General features: G+C 40.5%; 1 protein-coding gene and 1 long non-coding RNA gene across 3 annotated transcripts in view; one reads left to right on the forward strand and one right to left on the reverse strand.

The window, feature by feature from the left end:
* Positions 1-806: 806 nt before the first annotated feature.
* The window catches only part of p3h1 (prolyl 3-hydroxylase 1), a 56886-nt gene continuing 32844 nt past the window's right edge, over positions 807-24848 (reverse strand). Inside the window, exons 10-15 of one of the 2 annotated variants that reach the window (XM_077572222.1) lie at positions 4264-4359; positions 3589-3739; positions 1652-1769; positions 1506-1581; positions 1284-1424; positions 807-1204 (exon numbers count right to left, since the gene is read on the reverse strand). In XM_077572222.1, coding sequence (XP_077428348.1) covers positions 854-1204; positions 1284-1424; positions 1506-1581; positions 1652-1769; positions 3589-3739; positions 4264-4359 — 933 coding nt within the window. In that variant the 3' untranslated portion in view covers positions 807-853. The remainder of the gene's footprint in view (positions 1205-1283; positions 1425-1505; positions 1582-1651; positions 1770-3588; positions 3740-4263; positions 4360-24848) is intronic. The other variant, XR_013294954.1, reaches the window with a different exon arrangement.
* LOC144055952 (uncharacterized) lies at positions 14506-23767 on the forward strand. The gene is made up of 2 exons (XR_013294955.1): positions 14506-17687; positions 18129-23767. It is a non-coding gene; the product is annotated as an uncharacterized LOC144055952 (long non-coding RNA).

Here is a 24848-nt window from a genome sequence, read left to right on the forward strand (position 1 = left end):
GCAAGAACCCAGTTTTCCAACGATGTATTATGTCTGGGCAAGTAGCCAGGGTGGTGACGTAAATCTCCCAGCTTGTTCTAAACATAGCAACTGTCCTGTATGCGGTACGCTGGAACATGGTATTAAACAGGGTTGAAAGTTGGCCTCTTTTTTTTTTGCTAGAAGTCCCTGACATATAAAGGTCGCCACACCACCAGAATTTTTATTTATTTATTCATTCATTTATTTATTTATTTTGTGGGTCCTCTCTTTGCTCCATTTCTCTGAGACTTGTGTTGTAACTTCAGTGACTCACAGGGAGCAGCGTCCTAGTTTTTTGTCTTGTTTGTTTTGTTTTTTGCTTGTTCCAGAGCTGAACGAACAACTTACAAGTTGTTTGAGGCTGAAATGCAAAGATAACGCTCTCTCCAGAAGTGTGTTTGGTGTGTGTGAGTGTGTGAGTGTGTGTGTGTGTAGTGGTAGTGGGGGTGGGTGTCGTGTGAGAGGGAATTAGAAGTTGAATGGCTCTCTATTAAGACTCGATTCCCATTGTTCACATTGAAGAGCCGTTCAAAAGACTCAATTAGTTCGTGGAAACATTCACTTTCATGGGTAATCTACCCTCTCCATTTGACACACCTATATTTAAGTCATTATGGTTACAAAAGTTTGAATGTCAAATGAAAATGCATGCCATGATTTCAAATATAGCTAAGAGAGGGTTTAAAAGCTATCAATATTGCTTGCTTGTTACAACTATATTCAACTGGTCCATCATATCAAATTCATCAAATACCTACAATATTTTTTTCAAACAAATCACAGTATTCATTTAGGACAACAGTGTTAAAAAATTTATTATGGCAAAATTTAATTACAACTCATCCTTGCCATTCTGAGAGCCTGACATGGAAGGTGTTTTGGGATCAATTTTGACTGCATCCAACTGCTTCACTTTTAATTTAGGGGTCTGTTGTCCATCTATGTTAACAGTTTGAATTCCATCTTTCTTGACCTCAGCTGCTTTTTCAGCATGTATGTTATATGTGTTAACTTGCTCTACATCTGTAGCTTTTCCTTGATTTACTATTGCCTTGTCAGTCTCTCTGGTTGGTTCTGTCACCATGGGATGGTAGTCTGAGCTGGCCATTGCCTTTTTTGAGTTAAAATCTGGCATCAAAGTGGTGGAGAACATCTCCAACATATGCTGAGCTTGAATTCTTTCCTACAAATTAAAGGGAAATATAAAATTAAAGAGACTTCCGTAATATAATTTTTTTTTTTTGAAAGGAGGTAGCTTCTACCTTTTCCTCATGAGCCGGATCCAAGGTGAACCACAGTGCAACAGCACACCTCTGTCCCTTTGTGACAGCTCTCACACCATGTGGGTTTTCTTTGCCTGCTCCAAATCCAACCACACGGCCACACAGTGGACGCACCGCTGCCTAGAGAAAGCAGAAAATGTCTAATGGATAGCAGTACCTCTAGAAATCAAAATGTTGTTTAAATCAAAACTGAATTAATACCGTGACTACTTTGGCATCTAATTCTGTGAAAATAAAATCTCCTCCTTCAAAGTCATCATTTAGGTAAAGTATTGCACTGTGAAGACAAATGAGACATGAGGCTGATTTGTAAATATTACAATATTTATGCAGACTGTTAGAGTCACCTGTAATCTCGATTTGTGTATGCAGGCGGTTCCTTTAAACACTCATTGAGTTCCGAAACCAGCAGACAGTTGTCAACATGAACAGGGTGGCTCAGATCAGTACGTGTTTCTTGCTTGCCTGAATAACAATAAAAACACAAGTGTTATAGCTTTCATATTCAACCTAATTTTGATCAGTCAAATCAATCTAAACAACACAAAAAGTAAGGAAATGTGTGTCTGGTAGGTTTTTCCTGGTGCTGTTAATCATTGACTCTTGTTTGGAGGATTAGGGATGACATTTTTTTACCTAGAGACTGAGATATTCAAATGAATTAAAGCCACAAAAAAAAAAATCTTTACACTGAAATAGTGAGTTAACCCCTTCAGATCCATAGATGCTCCCAGTGGAGATGACAGATTTGCGTGTCTAAACCAATAATTTGGATGATGTTAACACTTTTGGTTCATGATTGGGTCTTGGGTCACAATTCCAAGTTGATTTGCATGATGTTCATGTTAAAAATGTTGCATATAAGTTTGGTAAGTTTACAACACGTTACAGCTATATTATCCTGGCGTCCAATATAATAACTAAAAACCCAACCTTTTTTGCCACTGCGACATTTGTTCATGAAACTAAAATCTGTCGGTGTTGGCTAATTCATAATAGTGTTGCAGGAACCTTTTGTTAGCCATGGTTCGCTGAGGAGATATAAGTCAAGATCATATGTTATAATCAACAGTGATTTGTTAATTATTGATCTAGTATTGAGAAGAGCTAGTCTCGCAGCGTTTATCGGAGACACTGGTTTGGTCAGCGGTTGCCACGCTATGTGACTAGGTTTGTAGCTTCAGACATTTCTTCTTGTTACTTTGACTTTCTGTTACTTATAATCACAGGAATGCTACAAGTTTCTTAGGTTCATTGGGTCCTGATTTGGGGACACACACTGTTTATGCATAGGATGGAGGTCAGCAAGTAGGTGGCTGTTTGCTGAGGCTTGGTGGAGTCCGACGATTGGTAGAAAGCTGTTTATGGAGTCTCTAGGGTGGTTAGTGGGCGAAACCCCGAAGTCAGTAGATAGCTGTCTAAGAGACATTTAAATAGTTGTTTGGAGAGATTGACGAGATGGTTCATCTTGTCGGTGAAATGCGGAGGTTGAGTCATTCATATTGTCGTTTAGGGGGGCGATAAGCAGTGCAGGGGTTGGTCTGGTAGTGAATCTGGTGGTGGTAGTGGTGTTTGGCAGGCGTCGTTCAGGGGTGATGTACAGCGCAGGGGGCTGGTAGTTCTGCGGTTGGAGTTTGGGAAGATGATAACAAATCAATCTGTTCTGAAGGGCGGGGTATGGAAGATGGTGTTCTAGCTGCACCAGACTCTCTTCTTATCTGTTGTTTTGGTTCATCCTGCCTTTTGTCTTGGGAACGTAGCGTCTAATGATGCACGCTGTGGAAAATGTTGGCAGCCAATGAGATAAGTCCCATTGCGATGAAAAAGATGGCAATGTTCATAAAAAATTAAAAAAAAATGTAAATAAGGTTCACTGAATATACCTGGCTTGCTTTCTTTACTTCTTTTTCAATATCCTGGACCTAGGTTATTTTGTAATTCCCTCTCCATGTTTAAAGGAAGGGAATGTGCCTTAAATTGCATTTGATCTTTTTCATTATTGAAATAAAAAGTAGAACTTTGTCTTAATTTATTTTATAAAACACCTTTGCCAAAAAATAAAAACATTCTACTCAAAATGTCAAATATTGCCGTTTAGATTTTAGAAACACAACACAGCTATCAATACCTTATTTTATACATGGACCAGGTATAAAATAAGAATGTATATATATATATATATATATATATATATATATGTGTGTGTGTGTGTGTGTGTGTGTGTGTGTGTGTAAAATTCTACACATTTGGATAGATAGACGAATGGATGAAAATTTTTACTTACCCTCAATAGCAGATCGACATACCAGATGTGAATAGGAGAAGTACAGCGGTGAACCCAAGCGAAAGTATGACTCCAAAACCTTCCTCACCTTCTCACTAACATCAAAGAACAGTTGGGCCCCCTTCAGTGAAACCTTTCCTTCTTGTGCCAGCTATGGGAGGAAAAAAGAAATAGACAAGAAAAACAAACGTTTTGTGTGTGCTGTTGATGTTTTTGCTAACTTACTCAGTAACATTTAAAAAAAGACAATAATATAAAAGCTTATAATAAGGCACATCACTTTTTAATGGCATGGAGTGATGTCTAACACAGGGGTGCGCAAACTCGGTCCTCGAGGGCTGGAATCCCACAGGTTTTCAATGTTTTCCTTCTTCAACACACCTAATTCATATGATCAGATCATCAGCAAGCTCTGCATAAGCTTGATAATGATCCTGTTCATTGGAATCAGCAGTGTTGGAGGAGGGAAATCTCCGACTCATGAGGACCTAGTTTTCCCACCACTGGTCTAACGCAAACAAGTTCAAGTACCAAAAATGCTTATTGCTTCAGTGAATCTGATACTGTATTACTGATAGGCCAAAACAAGGATGAAGTTACTGCATTACAAAATTCAGCTGTGAGATTTTTTTTCTTCTAATTTAACACATGATGTACACTTTACTATTTACAGACCTTGACAGCCTTTAGAATCGTGACTCCCTGAAACATTTCCCCAGGAGAGTGGGGTGAAGGATGTCCCTGGTAGCCATCACCTTTGAGAGCAGCTGCCTACACATTAGAAAAAAAAGCTACTTCAAATGACAAGCTTGATGATAAACAAGCATATACTGTAATGTACAGTATAAATGAATGTACAGTATAAGAAAATTTAGCAAAGCGGGCCCAACTACTATGTAAGAACATAGAGGGCGGGCCAATAAAATGTTACTTAAAAAATAAATAATCTTACAATTTCCAAAATAACAAATTATTTTTCATTTTCAGGAATATCAACAACAAATTCAACAATCAACAACAGAAATAACCCTAATGGATCGAAAGCAGTATATAGTGGAGGAGAAAGTCAAGGAGCATTTTTCAAATCAAAATAATTAACCCACACTCATAGCGACAGTCTCCCGTGACAAACATCTGGTTGATTTTGTCAGTGATTCCTCCAGACAGTGCCTCATGATCTCAGTGTTGATGGCTGTCCTTGCAGGCATTGGCCTACCACTGTGTCCTTTATTCACATTGGTCAAAGGTCCTGTTTTTCTGTACTTCTGCAGAAGATGTCTAATTCTGAGTCTGCTTGGAGGATTTCTTCCCGGAAAGTCATTCGTGAATTATTGCTGAGTGTGGGTTACCGATTTTGATTCAAAATATGCTTCCACGATCTTCACTTTCTCCTCGACAGTATATTTATTGCTTTTGATTCATTAGGCCAATAACTGAGTGCTTCGTTGTTGATTTTCCAGAAAATGAAAAAAAATCGGTTATTTTGGAAATTGTACGAATTTTTTTTTTAAGTGGTAACTGGTAACATTTTATTGGCCCACCCTGTATATTCAAGTTGTCAAAACAGACATTTAGGGAAGTTCTGGAGGTGCACTGCAAAGCTTGACAGGGTTAGTAAGTGTTAGATGAAAATTTTACAGAAATTCAATAGTCTAGGTCATAGGTGTCAAACTCCGGTCCTCGGGGCCGCAGTCCTGCAGGTTTTGGAGGTTTCCTTCTTCCATCACAAGCTGATTCCAATCAACAGGATCTTTATCAGGCTTATGCAGAGCTTGCTGATGAGCTGACCATATATCAGCTGTGTTGGAGGCAGAAACATCCAAAGCCTGCAGGATTGCAGCCCTCCAGGATCGGAGTTTGACACCTATGGTCCTAGGTCTTTGAAATGATACCTCACTTAGTAATAATTAGTGGGGGTGAAAAAAGAAAGAAAGGAGATTGTAGCCCCCAAAATAACACCGAACAAGAAATCAAGCTGAAATAAGCAAAATCTCAACACAACAAAATAAAGGCTGATTAAAGTTTAGATGGCAACGCTCCAGATCGAACTGAAAAAAGGTCTTTGGGACTTGTGTGTGTGGTTGAGGGAGGACAACTATGGAAAACGAAAGCATAAATAAAGTAATTTGAACACAAGGAATTTAAAAATAAAATTAGTGCCGTAAAAGTTAAAGCGTTAACTAATAAATTAATCACAAAAAATTATCGCATTAAAGCTTTTACCACCAAAAACGTTTAATGACGTATATTAAAATCCAAATGAATGCCGTCAAAAACGTTAATTAACGTTTACTACGGGGAGTTTTCTCAATGTGCCTAGTCAAATGACTTATTAAATCAAAAACACCCACTAACTATGGCCAACAGATGGTAGCATTGTATCTCTTTTCAATGGGAAAATTTATCTTTTCACAAAAAGGTGGTTTTCTCCTCATCCTTTCAACTTTCACTCAATGCCACTCAAGTTACCTATTTTCAAATGGTGATTACTAACGGAATAAGGTAGAATCATAATTTTTTTTCTGATACCCACCATGTTTATGTAGCCATAGCACACTATATTCTGTTTGCCTTGAAAGATTAGTTAAAATGCTCCAAATCGTCTGCAACTGTCTGGGTTGTTTTTTTGGATAACGAGTGGCAGTAAAGGAGTTAATCATGTATTAACGCAGAATAATCACTATTAATTAAGATCACAGATTATCCTTTATCTTGACAGCGGATGGCTACGTCAAAGGTAGCACAGGTTGTGCTTGAGCAACTAATGTGTATGACATTCAGAATATTTGTTCATGTCAAACTACTGGGGTAATTTTTTATTTTATTTTTTTAATTATGCAAGTAATTAACTGATTAGGAAAAAAAGGAAGATGAGAGTGCAGTGGATCAAAAAATGTTGAAGACGTCCTTATAACATTAACTCTTTGACTGCCAGACGTTTTCAGAAAAGGGATGCCGTGGGTGCCAGCCGATTTAAGCATTTTGACTGATCTTTCAAGGTCCACAGAAAATTATGGACTAACTAAAAGTTTGGACTATGGAAACACACATACTAGCAAATGAAAGATTGGACTCTCATCTTTCATCAGAAAAAAAAGTTTGTTTCTACCTTATTCCGTTTTTGAGTAATCAACAATAGAAAATGGTTAGTTTCACCTCTGTTTTGAAACAAACGTCTTTTAACGTCTTTGGCACTCCTCCTTAGGATTTTACTAAACATTATTTAACGTTTTTGGCAGTCAAAGAGTTAAATGAACAGGTGCTCTTCAAATTTAGAGGGCAAAAAATGTTGATTAAAAAAAAGCCTTTTTAATTAACTCTTTGACCGCCAAGCGTTTTCAGAAAAGGGATGCTGTGAGTGCCAGCCGATTTAAGCATTTTGACTGATCTTTCAAGGTCCACAGAAAATTTTGTGTTTGGACTATGGAAACACACATACTACCAAACAAAAGATTGGACTCTCATCTTTCATCAGAAAGTTTGTTTCTACCTTATTCCGTTTCTCAGTAATCAACAATAGAAAATGGTTAGTTTCACCCAAATGCTCTGTTTTGAAACAAAATACGGAGAAATCAAGCTTTTTGTGAAACGATATTATTTCATGCACTCTAGTGAATTTGACACTTTTTTTTCCATGAATGATGCCACAAACACCTAAACAGTGCTTTACTTCTATAAAACACTACCACCAACAATAAAAAAGTGTTTTTTGATAGCAAAATACGTTTATTTACATTCAACAGTGTAACAATTTGACAAAACAATTTGGCAAACCATTTACATGTGTGCAACCGTGGTACTATTTACAATTGTGTGGATGTTTCAAATACAGTTTTTCTTTCTGTAACACTCCCCTGCGTGCAAGGGGACGCAGCAGGATTCGTGCAGACGCTACACTTTCGTGCCGGCTTTTTTTTCCGGGGAATAGCAAGTATATACTGCAGTGTGTTTGGCCATGTTGCCATCAAGTCTACTCTCAGGATCATGATACGGTGACGTTACGGTGGTGTTACGTCTGGCTTCCTCATGTCCTTTAGTTCCTATACCGGGTGGTAAGAGATGTTCTGATCCATCTTATCCGCTCCATTCATGGTGGCATCGTAGTCCATAACCAGTGTCTTCTGCGTGATCAGACTGTACCCACTCCTCCGATGAATATGCATTGGACTCGGGGTACTCTTCGTCGTCCGATTGAACGTCCACCTGTGCAGAAGTGCTCGGTTGTGCTCCGCGTTTTCCGGCGTTAACATCGCTAGCCGGTGAGGCTTTATGACGTGATCATAGCCGTCAACGCTTCCAACTTCGGCGTCAACCTCTGAGTCACCATCATCATCATCGTCGTCATCAATGTGCTCTTTAGCATTGGTCGATGCTTTTCGTCTTTGAAAAAAATGGTCATGCGTGAGCTTCCCCAGCCATTCTCCCCTCAACACTCTAGCTCCGCCTCACGTCTTCTACAGACGCCTACCCAATCTTGTCCAAAGAGAGTCATCGCTGCCATCTAGGGGCCAAAAATAGTCATTATACTAACTAGATCTGCTTGATACTTTCAGCACAGCTGGCCAAGGCTTTCCTACACCCGTTTCCCCCCAAAAAAAATAAAAACATAGTGAACGTCTTTTAACGTCTTTGGCGGTCCTCCGTAGGATTTTACCAAACGTTATTTAACGTTTTTTGGCGGTCAAAGAGTTAAGCAATCATGATTAATCAAAATTCTAAGATGTGATTAATCAGATAAAAAAAAGAAGCTCTAAATAAAATATTAAATTAAATTGACGTATTATGGGCTCGGCACCCGGAGGCGACAAGCGACAACGGAATACGTACCTCGTCCCCTCCCATGTCAAACTCGACACACGGGAGGCGACAAACGACAGCGAAATACATACCTCATCGCCTCCTAGGTCTCAACACACAGGACGCAATAAGGCAGCAACAGACTATCTTGTTCCAACAGATTTAATTGTCTATTAAATTGGAGGGAATCTAAACGTTTTCATTGTAAACACAAGTTTCACTACAGCACGTAATTCCAGTATGAAGATCCATCCATTTCCTGTATAATTTTATTATCATTATTATTATTATTATTATTATTAACTGTTACAAAAACGGTAAAGAAAACTTACCGGACAAATTACCCCTGTACCAACAAGCTCTCATGCACCGGCCTTTTTGTTGACGTCCCGGAAATCATTGCATGGAGTATCGTACAAAATGATAGTTTTATTCCCCAAAAAATTTATGCTAGTTGGACATTGCTAAAATTATGTCATCCATTTTGCTGGATAGCCTACTGTGTAGCATGCCCTGCATTCATTGGCTCATCAATAAAAGCTTCGCTGATTGGTTGTCACCCCCAGCGACAAAAGTTTAAAACATTTTCAACTTTCTCGTATCACGTCGCAAACCTACGCGTGCATGTCTACGTGTACGAGTGAAAATTTTCACAAATGCACGGATGTCACGTGTCGCCCAGGGGGAGGGGGAAGGTGATTTTTGCCTTGTCCCCCTGCTTCCATAAGAAATAAATTGAGAGCGAGCGACGTCGCCTCCCGTGTGCTGAGCCCATTACATTGTCATCGCCCTCTGCTGCCTCGAAAGACTAGAAAAACAAGCTTATATGCTGTAAAGAATATTGCCAGTCACCCTCATTTTTTTTTTCTGTTGTTCTCCTTTCCTAAAACATTTCACTCTTGGAAATATGCGCAAGGTCAACCTGACGGCCAAAAGGCATTCCACACTTTTGAAGTCAACCACCACCCATGTCACCAGGATGTGAATGTTTGCTTTTCACCCGCCAGAACCACAAGTTTATTGCACCAAAGTATTTTATCTGGGTTCTCCATCCTGTCCCCTGTCGAGTTTGTGGATTAAATCACAGATAAGACCAAGCCAGATGGCCCTGGTTGAACCCAGGTCAGTCACATTCCAACGTTTTTGAAAGTTACATGTGACCACAGCGCCTTCAAGTGGGGATGGTCGGAACTGCCCTCACATGGAACGCCTATGACCCACAAAGCAATCTTACACATTTCACCTAAGAAATTCATCACATACAAGTGAACTTAAGCACAACTGAATGTTTCACACCATGTATGTTTTGTTCATGTTTGGAAAAGAATGTCATATGTATTTCAACCTCAAGAGAGTTCTTAGTTACTCCGCAAAGAACAAAATACCCTCATGACGCAGTATTAGTCGATATGTGTAACGATAACATGTTTTGCTTGGAAGAACTTGGCTTGCCAGCCTGATCAAATTTAATTATTAGTTAAAAATTCTTTAAATAATTTGGAGTTTAAAAGGTCTTGGAGTTGAGTCGAGTCAAAGAGGGAGGGGTCGGTCCTCCCTTCTTTACCACGCCCCACAACTTTAAAACAGCTGGCGTGAGCTTTGTTGGCTCTCTCTCGTCTTCCGCCGCTGTTCCTGTTTATTTTCCACCTTCTCCACTCTGTCTGGCCCCAAACTGACAAAAGGACTTCCCGTTCTCAACCACGTGGCACCTGACCAAGTGTCTCAGTCTTGGCAATCGCACCGCAGCCGCCGTACACCAAACCCCAAACCCTTACTGTCAGACGGAAACATCCTGTGTTTTTTTTCCCCCCATTGTTTATATTTTCCTTTTTTGTGTGTTCGTCCCACCTCGGCAACACAGTCGCCGACGAACTTTTCCGTGACCGTGTGCGAATTCCTGTGCGTCAACCAGCATCTGCTCCCAGTGTCCCATCACAGCGAGAGCTGGTTCAACGGCTGATCTCCCTCGGGACACAGACACGCAGCGGATCTCGGCCTCAGTAGCGGGTTTTGGCCAGCTGATATGCGGATCTTCTCACGCGCCGAGAGGACAACTCCGGCTGAAGTCTCAACCGCGCCTGAGTTGAGCTGTGTCGCCCCTCGTCCAATTGTGGAACAACATTTATCATTTTTATTTTTGCCTTGTTTTTTTTAAGAGCAGTTTTTTTCTTCAACCGATCTTCCCTCGGTCCGCTCGTTCCAACTCACTCCAGTAAGTTGCACGTTTCATAGCCAATTTGACATATCGCTGGTGCAACTTCCATTTCAAACATCTGAGAGATTTGGCAAGTCAAACCTTTCCTTTCTACCTCGTTAAATTGTTCCTTTCTTATTTCTATTAGTTTTACTTTTATCCTTTTCTCCCCCCCTACCATATGATAATTAGGTGGGCAGTATTTTGATTCTGTATGTGTAACCGTAGTGAATAAATGCATGTTTTTTTTTATCTAGTTCAGTCTCAATCGTGCTTGTGTCCGAGTGGATTAGTAATTCTTTTAGTAATGCAAAGAACCACAAATTTTGAATGTGGCGACTTCAGATTATGAATAAATAAACGAGAATTAGGATTGTATTTCTCCAAACTGAAAGTGAACAGAACGTGGTGCCCCTATAGGCGATTAAGGGAATTACGACTTCCTCAAGCGCTGATCAAATTACTTATTCGTCCAAAAGACAACATCAATTATCGCTACAGAATGGTGCCCCTTGGTGAGGCTTTTATTTAAAAGAATGTCCACTCGAACATACATGATTTAGGCTGGTGAAAGGCTTCTACGCAGCGTCATTATTGGTATTCGCTGAGAGTAGAGTTTTTACGATACTAGAAAAGTGTATTAATTCACACCTTAGAGCATTGCACTAAGTGTCTGTCTAGCCGCTATCTTGCGTGTGGTAACATCTTAGGTGAGCCGCTAGTGTGGGATGACAGTGTAACAAGATTGATTGAAAACGAGAGACAGTTACCATTGGGAGAATAGTGACTTGTGTGTGAATACAACGTGATAGAACTTGAGTTTGCAACTTGAAAATTTCAGCTGGCTGAATTTAAAGTTGGGCATTGTTTTTTTGTTTCCGGAACTTGTGGGAAGTCAGGTGACTGCCGGCGTGCATACCTTGACGAGACTCGAGTTACGTGCCTAGGACTAGCTACCCTTGAGTGACGTAACGACATTCGAGTCATCTCCGCTTCCTCCCGCACCTAAGTGTAGTTGTGAGTCGCGCGTGTGCTTTCCGTAAGCCGCCGACTCCAAATTAGCTCACGGCGAGCAGGTTAAAACAGGAAGGCTAAGACGTTAGCTGCATACCTGTACCGTGTACGCATTTCCACAAGGTGGCACCATAGTCCTTGTGAAGTTGAGCTGTGTGGGGCGTGGAGTTGAGTAACTCCCCCACTTTGCCTTTTTAGCGAGCCATGCCTCGGAGGCGGCCCTTGGGTGCGTGTGGAGCACCGGGGGTGAGAGACTGCCAGTTGAGAGTTAGCCGTGGGACAAGCAGCATCGAGCTCCGATCTGCTCGTCCTGGTCTGTCAATCAAACCACTGCTGCTATTTATAGCCGGTGGCCGGCCATGGTCTAAGCGACACAAGCTTTGTTAATTGAGCTTTGTGGCCTCGCGGGATAATATCCGATAATATCTCGTAGTCTTAACTGACTGCAGTATTACATTAATATAGCACCGTGGCTGCATAAATAAAAAACGCTGGACTTATACTGTTGTGATTGTCTTTTTTCTCTTTTTCCTGCTTTAATACTTTGCTGTTTGTCTGTTTTTGTGTGTTTGGTTGCTTGTCAATTATTTTCAATCATTTCATTTTTCGTTTTTTTTGCTTTTCCCTCAAGACCTGCTGTTCCGCTTCCAAACCATCATCGACTACCAGAACCTCGAGATTTGGGCCCAGGTGCGACAGGTCCTGCCGACATGTCGCCCAGACCCTGACAGGTCTCAGCTCTGCACCGTGACTCGAAAAGCCGGCGCCCCCATAACTAGCTGGGACACGTCACACGTCAAGGCAGGACCTCTCACGTCCCCTTTGAAGGACCGGCTGAGAAGCCACAATACTTTCCTTTGAGACCTTGACCCGCCACCGCCTGGCGCAGGGTACACCCCGTGCCTCATCGGAGATGTCCAGGTACAAGGCACACCCGTCGTTGTCTTCGCCTTGTCGGCTGACAAGTCAGCCATTTCTGCAGGTCCTGCTGACGACTTGCGAGATCACAACCCAAACATTGTTTTCGCCTCCAAGTCTTGTCGTTTTCCGTTGAACCTCCGCGTACAATTACCGCAATGGGCGTGTCCACCTTAAACCTTCAGTGGAATCAGTGGAGCGAGCGAACCAGGTCTTGAATGCTCGCTCCGCATTCTTCCAACCCTCATCGGAATTCATGAACCTGTCACTGCTTTTGGAGGCCACTCCCATTGTGGATGCCTCCCTCACCACTCTGATCTTGGTTCCCAATCCCCTATCTCACGACGTTCGCATATCAAAATCTACCCGCCTGGGTCTGCTTATCCGTTCCGACTTCCACGACTTCACTCTAACGGTGCCAGTGGTTGGACACATTCCACCTAACTTGTTCTTGACCAAAGAAATGCGCTAATATGAAATGAAGATGAAATGAAGATGAAATAAGGTCGCGCTGAGGTGACAACAGGCATAAATTAAATGTCGATAGATTCTTGGATGGAATTAGGGAAAGATTCTAGATTGAAACAGCGGAGAGATCGCCCGCTGGTAGTAAATCGAAAATAAAAAAGTTCCTTGAATAATATGGAAAATAGGCATAAAACTAAATGTCGGGAGATTCTTGGATTGGAATTAGGAAGATTATGATTGACACAACGGCTAGATTGCCCGCTGTGAAGATATCGATAATAGATCCTTGAATAATGGATTATTTTGCTCAGCGCAGATAAGGATTCTGCACAATTGAATCTAATAATTGTGAACAGACAGGCTGAAATGGACGTACAATTTTAATTGACAAAGATGATACGCTATTAAAATGCCGATAGACTGCTTCATAATTGACTGAAAGCAGTATGTTATTTGTTGTGTGTACAGATGAAATAAGGTCGCGCTGAGGTGACAACAGGCATAAATTAAATGTCGATAGATTCTGGGAAGGAATTAGAGAAATATTTTAGATCGAAGAAGCGGCTGGATCGCCCGCTGGCAGTAAATCGAAAATAAAAGTTCCTTGAATAATATGGAAAATAGGCATAAAACTAAATGTTGGTAGATTCTTGGATGGAATTAGAAGATTACGATTGACACAACGGCTAGATCGCCCGCTGTGAAGATAACGATAATAGATCCTTGAATAATGGATTATTTTGCTCAGCGCAGATGAGGATTCTGCACAATTGAATCTAATAATTGTGAACAGACAGGCTGAAATGGACGTACAATTTTAATTGACAAAGATGATACGCTATTAAAATGCCAATAGACTGCTTCATAATTGACTTAAAGCAGTATGTTATTTGTTGTGTGTCACGTCATTGTTACAACAGAAATATGAATGCGCAGATGAGGATATTGGTACGTAACGTTATGAGGGGTTTCTGCACAATTGAATCGAATAATTGTGAACAGACAGGCTATATTAGTCGAGAGACTGCTTCGTAATTGACTTAAAGCAGTATTTATTATTTTAGGAGGAGATATTCGTTTGTTTGTATGCCGTCTTGTCTGTGAAGAAAATCTAACGTCACGGTTATTTTTAAAAGGACCACGATGAGATATGTTGTTGACTAATTCTGTTATAAGTGAGACGTCACTTCATTTTAAATATTAATACGACTGAACTACGATATAATATAATATAATATAATATAATATAATATAATATAATATAATATAATATAATATAATATAATATAATATAATATAATATAATATAATAAGCTATAAAATACGGGCAATAATTAATAGAAAGAAAACACTGTTTGAGAACTACAAAAATGGTTGTCATGAGGCGACAGGGAGTTGCGAGCACATGCGCATTTGCGATCGGAGAAATGCCCAGTCCGTGGTTTGAAAAACTGATAAAATGGATATACGATTGCGGTGGAATAAATTTTATGGCGCCGTTATAAACTACGGTAAGTTCATTTTATTGATGGGGGACGTTGAGGCTTGCGCCGCCGGGCGTTCGACGTAAAAATACGAGATAAAAGAACACGTTTACGAGTGGAATAAAAACGACACATAATCGTGTATTTTTGGATAAGATGATGATGAATAATGCTAGAATACTAGCTTTAGGTATTTTTGTGAAGTTATAACCATTTATATAACTTTAAATAATGATATAAGACTAAATGATTTAACCTGATATCACTTCCGATAGTCGGAATTAAAGCTTCCGGATTAAACATACTGTTTAAATAATGACTTAAAATGTAATTAATATTGAACGACGGGACTTGATTATATTGTGAAAAAGGTCAGTTTATTCTAATAAGATATGGCATTTGTTCGATGGTTTTAATGACGGCAATTTAACTTTGAATGTGCGTACACGGCGACCGCCCGTTAATAATGTTATGAGTGTATGTAATTTTTATATAGAGGAGAGTCCCGGACGTATCTTTAAGAAAAGTGTATTGAAAAAATGATTAATACTGAAATGTTGCTTTGCAAATAAAATAACTGTATAATACAAATTTATGTAATAAAACAAATCAAGCCGTTTAATAAGCGCTAAACGGGATAAATTAATTAGACGGTAAAATTACTAATAAAACTTCTAACGCTAAAACCCGCAAGCGTCTGCGTTAAATAATTGAACGACATTATATAAATTGTTGCCGTAACTGATTTTATAAGCTCCTTATATAAATTTCTTAAGCACTAATGTTGAATACTTAAACTGGCTTCACGAGTGCAAATACGTCATATTTAAAATTATGTTTGATATAAAACGAACGAATATTAATACACAAATAACATAGAGAGGTATAGTTTTAAGATATTATAAAATTTAGATGCATGTCTTATGCTTGTAGAGCATGGGTAGCTTTGACTGATTGTAGTTGCTATGACTCATTTTGACCACCAGATGTCCCCTTTCTCAAATAAAAAAATGCCAACAGCCATCAATCTTTGTAATGAGGTCAAATAAAATGTTTTTATAAAAGGTAATGTTAATTGTGTGATTGTTTTAGATTAAATAGTTTAGTCTCTACTCTTATTTTAATAATAATAATAATAATAACTAAAAACGAATAACTTGGATGGCAATTAATGTGGAATAATTCTTTATATAGATGATTGTTTTTTCCCTTATGATTTTGTTTGTGCGCGAGAACATTGTTTAATAAATTTTAAATATCTTTTCAGAATCAGGAGACACACCCATTAAGGACAATTGGGGTCCCACCAAAGTGCCATATTCCGGTCCTGGGGATGAAGTAATGTGTTAATTATAATTTAAAATGAGTTTTTTTTTAGTTTTTTCTCCCATGTTTATAAATAGAAAATAATTTTAATCTCTCCTGAATATATTTAACCTTTGAATTCGACATTTGAAGTCTCATTACAAACAGACTGGGGAAGCTATCTGGAAGAATCACATTTTTGACATAATTTGAGGTGATATGTAATTAAAAATCATTCTTGCTTTGATGTTTGACCAAAGGCTGACTTTACGGGCTGCGGCCTCCATTGAGAAAACATTAATTGAAAACTACACACTTATTAATTAACTATATTTGTAAATTGTTAGAGTATATCTGTCCTACCTCATCCTAATTATTATTTATGAAGGTATGCAAAACATATTAAATTAAATATTGTAAACCATAACAAATATTGACATATAATTAGAAATTATTTAAAATTGTAAACTTTCATTGTTTTAATTATTATTATTTTTTTATTATTTTTTATTTTTTATTTAAAATTTTTTTTTTTTCTTCCCCTTTTCTCAATTTTTTTTTAAATTTTTTTAATAAAGGACGTTTTTGTTTTTAAGATTTACTGACATGTTATAACCTAAATACTGTTGGGGCAGATTTTAATGTTTTCAGTCGAGTGAGGATTATTGGTCAGGGGTCATTATTTCAGAACAAAGTCAACTGGCGGGACACAGACCTCTTTAAAACCCCCCCACCCACAAAGAAACTGCAACTGCCACCACCATCAGAGGGGCGTGATGCAGCCATCATCACAAAACATCCTGCCAATACCTGATGGAGAGGGGAGGTTCCTGGCGCCACCTGTTGCCACAATGACTGTGCCATCATATACAAATGTGATAAAAGAAAAACTGCTCCACTGCCCAATGCACACAATGCTCCGCACGAACTGTCCTATGAAAAACTGCTCCATATGCTCTGCACAAGCGTCCTTAAAGCATTCCTGCGTCCAGAACTGTCCACTACGATGGTGACTCAACCCCACAAACAATGCTTTCCTTGAATTAGTGATACCAGACCATATGATGTGATACTGACCGTTTACACTGCACTCTATTTTTGACAGATATAAGGTGATAACATTTACAGTAAAACATTTCGTAAATATAATGAACTGATTGACAACACTATATACACACAGATTTATTACATTTTAAAAACGTTTGATGTCTATTTTGATTTGATCTGATTTGTTTATCTCTGTCTATTTTAAAAACAGTCAGCCTTTTGGACAAACATCAACAAGGGGGACTAGCAAGCTTAATGGTAACATTAAAACTAAGGGCAACTTTATGTATTAATAATAATTGATGAATTGGCTGAAAACTGAGATTCTTTGTAAAATTCATTGGCATAAGCTACAATATTTTTATAGCACAAAAGATAATACAGGTAAATTTCGTCTGGTTTCAGAAATTGAAACAGCTAATATGAATACAGATAAGATAGATACAATTTATTTCAATCTTAATTATTATATTTTACTTTTTTAAGTTTGGTCTTCTAGTGTTTTCCCGAATTCTCTTTTGAAATTTAAATAGTTGCTTGGGACGCATTGTCGAATTTGCTGGTTAAATGTAAAATTTTCCCCTCTTTCTAAACAAAAAGCAAGCAAAATTTATTTACTGCAAAACTTTATATATTAGTCTGAAAAATTCTCTAAAGCGATCTTTTTCAGATGGGGGAATTATTGGTTGGTCTGGGTATATCGTCGCGAAGGACATAAACAGTCCATGTTAAATAAATAAATTTAAAATTAAAAGTTAGTCTTAATGCGATAATTATAGATAGGCCGTGAGAATGAATTTTACAGGAGGACAACTGGGGATTTCCTTGACCATGGAGAAGGAGTAAGTTTTGGCAGAGACGGCGAAAATAAGGTGAATATGTTCCATTTCTATTTCTATTTTTCCCCTGGGGCCCTGGGGTTAGATGTTATTTTTTGATTTTATTTGTTGACGAAAGTTGCATTTATTTAATGGCCGGAAGCACATCCATGCTATATCTATAACAATAAATATTATAATAAAACATTCCAATAATTATTACATTCTGTAAACAAAATTGGCCTCGTCAGATTTGAACTGGCTAAAGATTTTCATTTTTTGCATTTAAGAATGTGCTCAGGTCATTAAAGTCAGCCAAAGGCTGGATCCTAAATCAATGTCACAACAAACAGAATTTTTCCCACAGGACAGGCCTACAGAACTTTACTAATATTTACTAACCCCTAACTAATAACACTACCAAAATGCTCTTTCAAAAAGAAGGGATGTGAATAAATGTTTATTCGTGACGAAATGAAAATATTTTGCACCCAGATGAGGTGATGAAAAGGTCAATCTAGTCCAGTCCACGGGGCACCTGGTTCCACATCTTGCCTATTAGACCAGCCGGAGGTCCGCCTTCTACTCAACCCCCACCTTCAGGAGCCAGCCACCAGCGGGAGCCAACTGAGTGACCAGACGTGCCAGCCGGAAGGCCATTCAACTGCTTCCAGTTTCCACCAGACGAGCTGAAGATTACCCAATGGAGATAGGAGGAATGTGTCCCTTTTCCGGGGCGTTCCACAAAGAATGAGTCACACCTTGGGCCCGGTGATCATCTCTGGCAGTTGATGTGGGTTCTAAAAAAGCTGAAGGAAGAAAAGCCTATCCCAACTGGCTTCGGGCAGGAGGCAAGGTGCAACCTGAACAGGTTGCCAGCCAATCGCAAAGCTGAAGGACTCTGTTTGGAAAAACAAAACGCAAGCAACAAAACTTCCCTAGCCCAAACGACAACAAGTCTTCAATCGCGTCTCCAATTGCACGTACATAATGACACTCTTTCTCATACTGACTGTTATGCCAATTTGCTATTTCTGGGATCCCCCAACACAAATTTTGAACATAATCACAACACACTGTCTTCATATATGATATGCTTATTTTACTGAGAAAAAACACAAAAAAAAACAAAAAATCTTTTAATGAATCACATTGTTTTGACATATGACTGACCTCCTCTCCTGCTAAAAAGAATGTTTTCATTTTTCCTCTTCCTATGTTGCACCTGCCATTGCGATGATGAAAATCCCGTGGGAATCCTTTGGTAAAAATGTTTAAATATTTAGTTATTGGGCTTTATTTTAAATAAGCCCAAAGGGCGGACTGAAAGATATTATAACATTTTTAATACCTAATTTCATATATCAACTATTGTTACACATTATGAACATTTTAATTCTTCATATTAACCTATAAGAAATATTTTGTGTCCTGAGCAGAGCAGATGATGTCGACCTAGTATGGTCTGGCCTTAAGCTGGGTCATATTATTTAGTCTAAAAAAGTTCCTTCTCAGCCTTTTGTGCGAAAGCCACCCGGTCCCAGTCCCGCTGATACTTATGGCGATTCGAGCCACCCCGCACGAATCCACTGGGGTGTCCCCCTTCAAAATGATGACCGGACGACGAATGACGCTTCCTTTACACCTGATGTACCAGCTGGGAGAAACAAACCTAGCTACGGCGTACACGGCCTCCCAGTATGTGGAGGACCAGCAAGCTCACCTACGGGCCACATTCGCGTTCGCCCAACAACGGCTTAAAGAAAGCGCAAGGGTCAGAAACTACGATAAGAAGGCCTCACGAACTGAGTTCCAAACAGGTGATAGATGGGGTACTACTTGTTCACGCAACGAAAGGCGAGTACCACAAATTTCTTCCTCGCTGGGCCGGACCCTACGAAATCGTTGACAAACTGTCGCCCGTCGCCTATCAAATTAGGATGAACAAAGGACGTCAAGGGGATCAACTGAGATGGGTCCATCAAAATCAGATTAAAAGTCACTGCGGTTTGGGACACTCGTACGCGCAACCAAACAATGCTCTAGACCAGCGCGCGCGAAACTAACAAAGGAGGGTCAATGGCGGACACTGACTCAGCGACCCAGCCGGCACCCTCGACCGACACGGCAAACCCGCCGACCGATCCAGCTGACTATGATGACTAAAAGTACCAGGCGGGCACCCACTGGACCAAAGACAAAGCCGAACAAAGATAATTTGCGTGCCTTTGTCTGTTACTAGGAGATGATGCTGACTGCGGTAGTTGCCTTGAGAGAGCAACCAGGATTGCTCATGACCAACTGCCGGCTCATACCCAAAGAATATTCGTCCACCTCGACCCCCAGGCGACGTATAGGAAGCGCTCTGGCCAGGACGATAGTGGCGCCTCTTGGGCTGGCAAACAGTTTGGCCTTCGAGCTACTACCATGCCGCCGAAGACATCATTCACATGTTAGGACACCTCGAGAAATTTCAAATTACCCAAACCGACCTCAGTGGGGCTTCGAGACGTGAGAAACGTTTTCTCGGAGGCCTACTCTTAGCTGCCGCGTCAATTGGAAGTCTATTTAGTATAGAAACTTTTACTTTTAACGCCGTACACTTGCAGACTGTGCGCAAACAGGTTGGGGAGCTTCAAGCTGAGCTGCCAGATATCTGAAGTAAGCTAGCTCAGCAGTCTTCTAATTTACAGACGCTTAGTAAGACTCTTAAGGGTACGATCCTTGTTCTTAACACACATAGCGTTATGCTGAACCAGACTAGATCAGCCTTGAAACTGCTGGCAACCATGATCCAAGAGGATACGGCCTACGTACAAGACGTTATGATGCTTATGAATGACATGCTGCGTGAAGTTAGTTCATCTGTGGACCAACTCGCTATGGGAAAAATTCCCCCGTACTTGGTACCGTTACAATTGGTCCAAGACATCCTGTCTAGAGCTTTTGCTAGTTCAGCTACTCCAATTTAAACCCACCTCGCGTTTTCTTTAGGAAGCGCCACGGTGCTACACGTTAAACCCGAAAACTATGAAGTGGCTTTTATTATTACCCTGCCGATTATAGATGCCCGTAACATCTACCACCTGAAAGATGTCATCAACGTGGGCGTGTGGGAAGGAGATACTTACGTAAGGGTTGACACCCCTGAAGTGATTGGCTATCACGACTCAAGTCCTAACCTCTATCTGGCCCCAAATTTGCCTGTGCCCCAGTAAGCCGTCAATTCGGGATGTAACAGATGAGGCCTTAAGCCTTTGAATAAGGGATTGAAATGTAAAGCCGAGGCCACGCCTCAATACCAAATGACTACGACTCGCGCTGAGATTATTGGCTCGCGGTGGCTAGTTAACACCCCCGCCTCAACCACCACTCTAAGCTACGATCAACACGATACTACCATTAGAATCAATCTACCCAACCAAACTATGTGAATTGATGTTCCTCGTGACGCCTTTTTGCATGTTGATAACGTGGCCCTGTATCATTTGGCACCGGAAATTCATCAGACTGAAATTGAAGTGTCCGACTTCCTAACCCACAACCAGCTAAAATTTGACCCCCAAGTACACGATTCAAGTCGAGGGAACGCAGGCCATAGACTTGACCGCCGTCGATGACACCTTACAGGCTATTTGCAACGCGGCCCAACTTCCCCTGCCTTCCCTCTCTCAGTCCTGGTCTACAGCCGATAATGCCCTGATAGCCTTTGTTATTCTCGGGTATCTCCTAACCTTCGGTATGGCCTACTTACTCTACCGGAAGGTGCACAGGCTTAGCAATCAGCTACTAGACTGTTGCGCTAACCGACCTAAGATGTTTCACCGTAAACGACCACCTCCGGTGGAGGATCAATCAGGACAATCCGACGAAGAGATTCTCCTCGACCTCCAAGTGCCTGTAGCTGCCTCCCCGTCTTCATAAGAGAGTTAGCCCCGTAGTATAAACCTGGGTTTGGGGGATTTAAGAAGGCGAAAAGCTATTTCCCATCTTCTTTTGTTTTTTTTCTTCTCAACTTTGTTAGGTTTTAGTTCCCTAGTTACTCATGATTTGATAATAGCCTTTATAGCCTTAGGATAGGTTCGCGTTTCTTTTGCGTCTGTCTCAGGCCCATGCTTGTTTCTGGGACCCAAGTTCCCTAGTAGCTAATACAGTACCTAGTGAGACACACCCAGTAACTGAATACACATAGATGGACACTGACAACACACCAACATACACTGCACACACATAGCCCTGCAGATGGTAGGGGAAAGTTGCACCAGTGGTATGTCTTGGTTGTTGCAGTGGAGCGTGATTGGGACTACTGCCAGCTGAACGTGGCTGGAACCCTGCCACGGATCGTTTGGACACGGCAACCCGGACATCCTGAAGATTCATCCCTCTTGCCAAAAGGGGGGATCTGTAACGAATATTGCTAGTCACCCTCAATTTTTTTTTCTGTTCTCCTTTCCTCAAACATTTCACTCTTGGAAATATGTGCAAGGTCAACCTGGGGTTGGGGTTGAGAGATAGCAACTCTCCCCCTCTATTTCACCCTCGCCTGAGATGGCCAAAAGGCCTTCCACACTTTTGAAGTCAACCACCACCCATGTCACCAGGATGTGAATGTTTGCTTTTCACCCGCCAGAACCACGAGTTTATGGCACCAAAGTATTTTATCTGGGGTCTCCATCCTGTCCCCTGCCGAGTTTGTGGATTAAATCACAGATAACACCAAGCCAGATGGCCCTGGTTAAACCCAGGTCAGTCACTTTCCAGCGTTCTTGAAAGTTTCATGTGACCACAGCGCCTTAAAGTGGAGACGATCGGAACTGCCCTCACATGGCACACCTATGACCCACAAAGCAATCTTACACATTTCACCCAAGAAATTCATCACATACATGTGAACTTGAGCACAACTGAATGTTTTACACCATGTATGTTTTAATTGTATTTAGAAAAGAATGTCATATGTATTTCAACCTCAAGAGAGTTCTTAGTTATTCCGCAAAGAACGAAATTACTTCATGACGCAGTATTAGTCGAAATGTGTAACGATAACATGTTTTGCTTGGAAGAACTTGGCTTGCCAGCCTGATCAAATTTAATTATTAGTTATTAATTCTTTAAATAATTTGGAGTTTAAAAGGTCTTGGAGTTGAGTCAAGTCAAAGAGGGAGGGGTCGGTCTTCCCTTCTTGAACACGCCCCACAACTTTAAAACAGCCGGCACACGCTTTGTTCGCTCTCTCGTCTTCCGCTGCTGTTCCTGTTTATTTTCCACCTTCTCTCCTCCGTCTGGGCCCGAACTGACAAAAGGACTTCCCGGTGCCGTGCCACGTTCTCAACCACGTGGCACCTTTGCTCCCTGAATGACCAAGTGTCTCGGACTTGGCGATCGCACCACAGCCGCCGTGCACCAAATCCCGGCGCGCCTCCTCACTGTCCGACGGACACATCCTGTGATTTATTTAAATTTTTCATATTTTTCTTTTTTTGTGTGTTCGTACAACCTCGGCAACACAGTCGCCGACGAACTTTTCCGTGACTCCGTGTGTCACCTAGCAACCACAGATGAACGGACACGCGCAATTCCTGTGCGATAACCAGCACCTGCTTCCAGTGTCCTATCGCAGCGAGAGCTGGTTCAACGGCTTATCTCCCTTGGGACGCAGACACGCAGCGGATCTCAGCCTCAGTAGCAGGTTTTGGCCAGCTGATACGCGGATCTTCTCGCGCGCCGAGAGGACAACTCCGGCTGAAGTCTCAACCGCGCCTGAGTCGAGCTGTGTCGCCCCTCGTCCAACTGTGGAACAACATTTATCATTTTTATTTTTGCCTTGGTTTTTTTGGAGCAGTTTTTTTTTTCTTCAACCAATCTTCCCTCCGTCCGCTCGATCCAACTCACTCCAGCAAGTTGCACGTCTCATAGCCAATTTGACATCGCTGGTGCAACTTCCATTTCAAACATGTCACGGATTTGGCAAGTAAAACCTTTCCTTTCTACCTCATTAAATTGTTCCTTTCTTATTTCTATTAGTTTTACTTTTATCCTTTTCTTTTTTCCCCACCGTATGATAGTTAGGTAGGCAGTATTTTGATTCTGTATGTGTAACCGTAGTGAATAAATGCATGTTTTTTTAAAATCTAGTTCAGTCTCAATCGTGCTTGTGTCCGAGTGGATTAGTAATTATTTTACTAATACAAAGAACCACAAACTTTGAATGTGGCGACTTAAGATTAAGAATAAATAAACGAGAATTTGGATTTTATTCGTTGTGTTTCTCCAAACTGAAAGTAAACATAAATAAGCAATTGAGGGAATTACAACTTCCTCAAGCGCTGATCAAATGACTAATTCGTCCAAAAGACAACACCAATTATCGCTACAATGCTAAAAAAAAAACCCCTATCAATAAGCAAAGAAGGCTCTCATCAGAGAGCGAATAAAGAAGCACTGTCTTTATGTTTGACTTCCGCTGGCAAGAAAAAACTTGGAGATGAGGCTAAGATTGACTTCCCCCCATTAAGGCTTTTTTACATCTCGTGAAAATGTGTTGAAAGATTCATTGTTTTGGCAAAAAGTAATAATCCATGCGTTAAATCTGTGAAAATATTTAGACCCAATAATTTCTGCCACCCTGAAATTACAAAAGCCCAATTGGAGCCTTGCGGATTTTCTCCCATATGGCATAAACCCGACTTTTAACTTAACAACCAATCGTTTTATTTAGGTGTGTGGGAGCAGAAAGGAATTACACATCTCCACCATCTTTTCTCAGATAATATGTTTATATCATATACATCCTTGCTCCAAAAATACAAAATAAAAAACGGAAATTTTTTACATTATTTGCAAGTTAAAAGTATGATCAAGAAACCAATTCCAACACTTCGGGGTACGCTCCAACCGCCTGTTTTAGCTAAAGATATTACAAAGGTTTCTCCGACAACAACAAAAAAACTCTCAAAAATAATAACTTTCCGCTATCTTGGACTGTAGGATACCTTTATCTCTAAACTTGTGTTCGCTAGGTGACCTGACAACAACTGACTTACCACATAAACAATTTCAATCTACACTTGTAGCCCTTACGATCGCTTAAAAAACAATTTTTGTTAACTGGAAAAATAAATAAAGTCTTAACTCTTTTACTGCCAAAGACGTTAAATGACGTTCTGCAAAAACCTATGGAGGAGCGCCAAAGACGTTAAAAGACGTCCTCCCATT

The sequence above is a fragment of the Vanacampus margaritifer genome, chromosome 8 (assembly GCF_051991255.1).
Source record: "Vanacampus margaritifer isolate UIUO_Vmar chromosome 8, RoL_Vmar_1.0, whole genome shotgun sequence".
Taxonomy (NCBI): Eukaryota; Metazoa; Chordata; class Actinopteri; order Syngnathiformes; family Syngnathidae; genus Vanacampus; species Vanacampus margaritifer.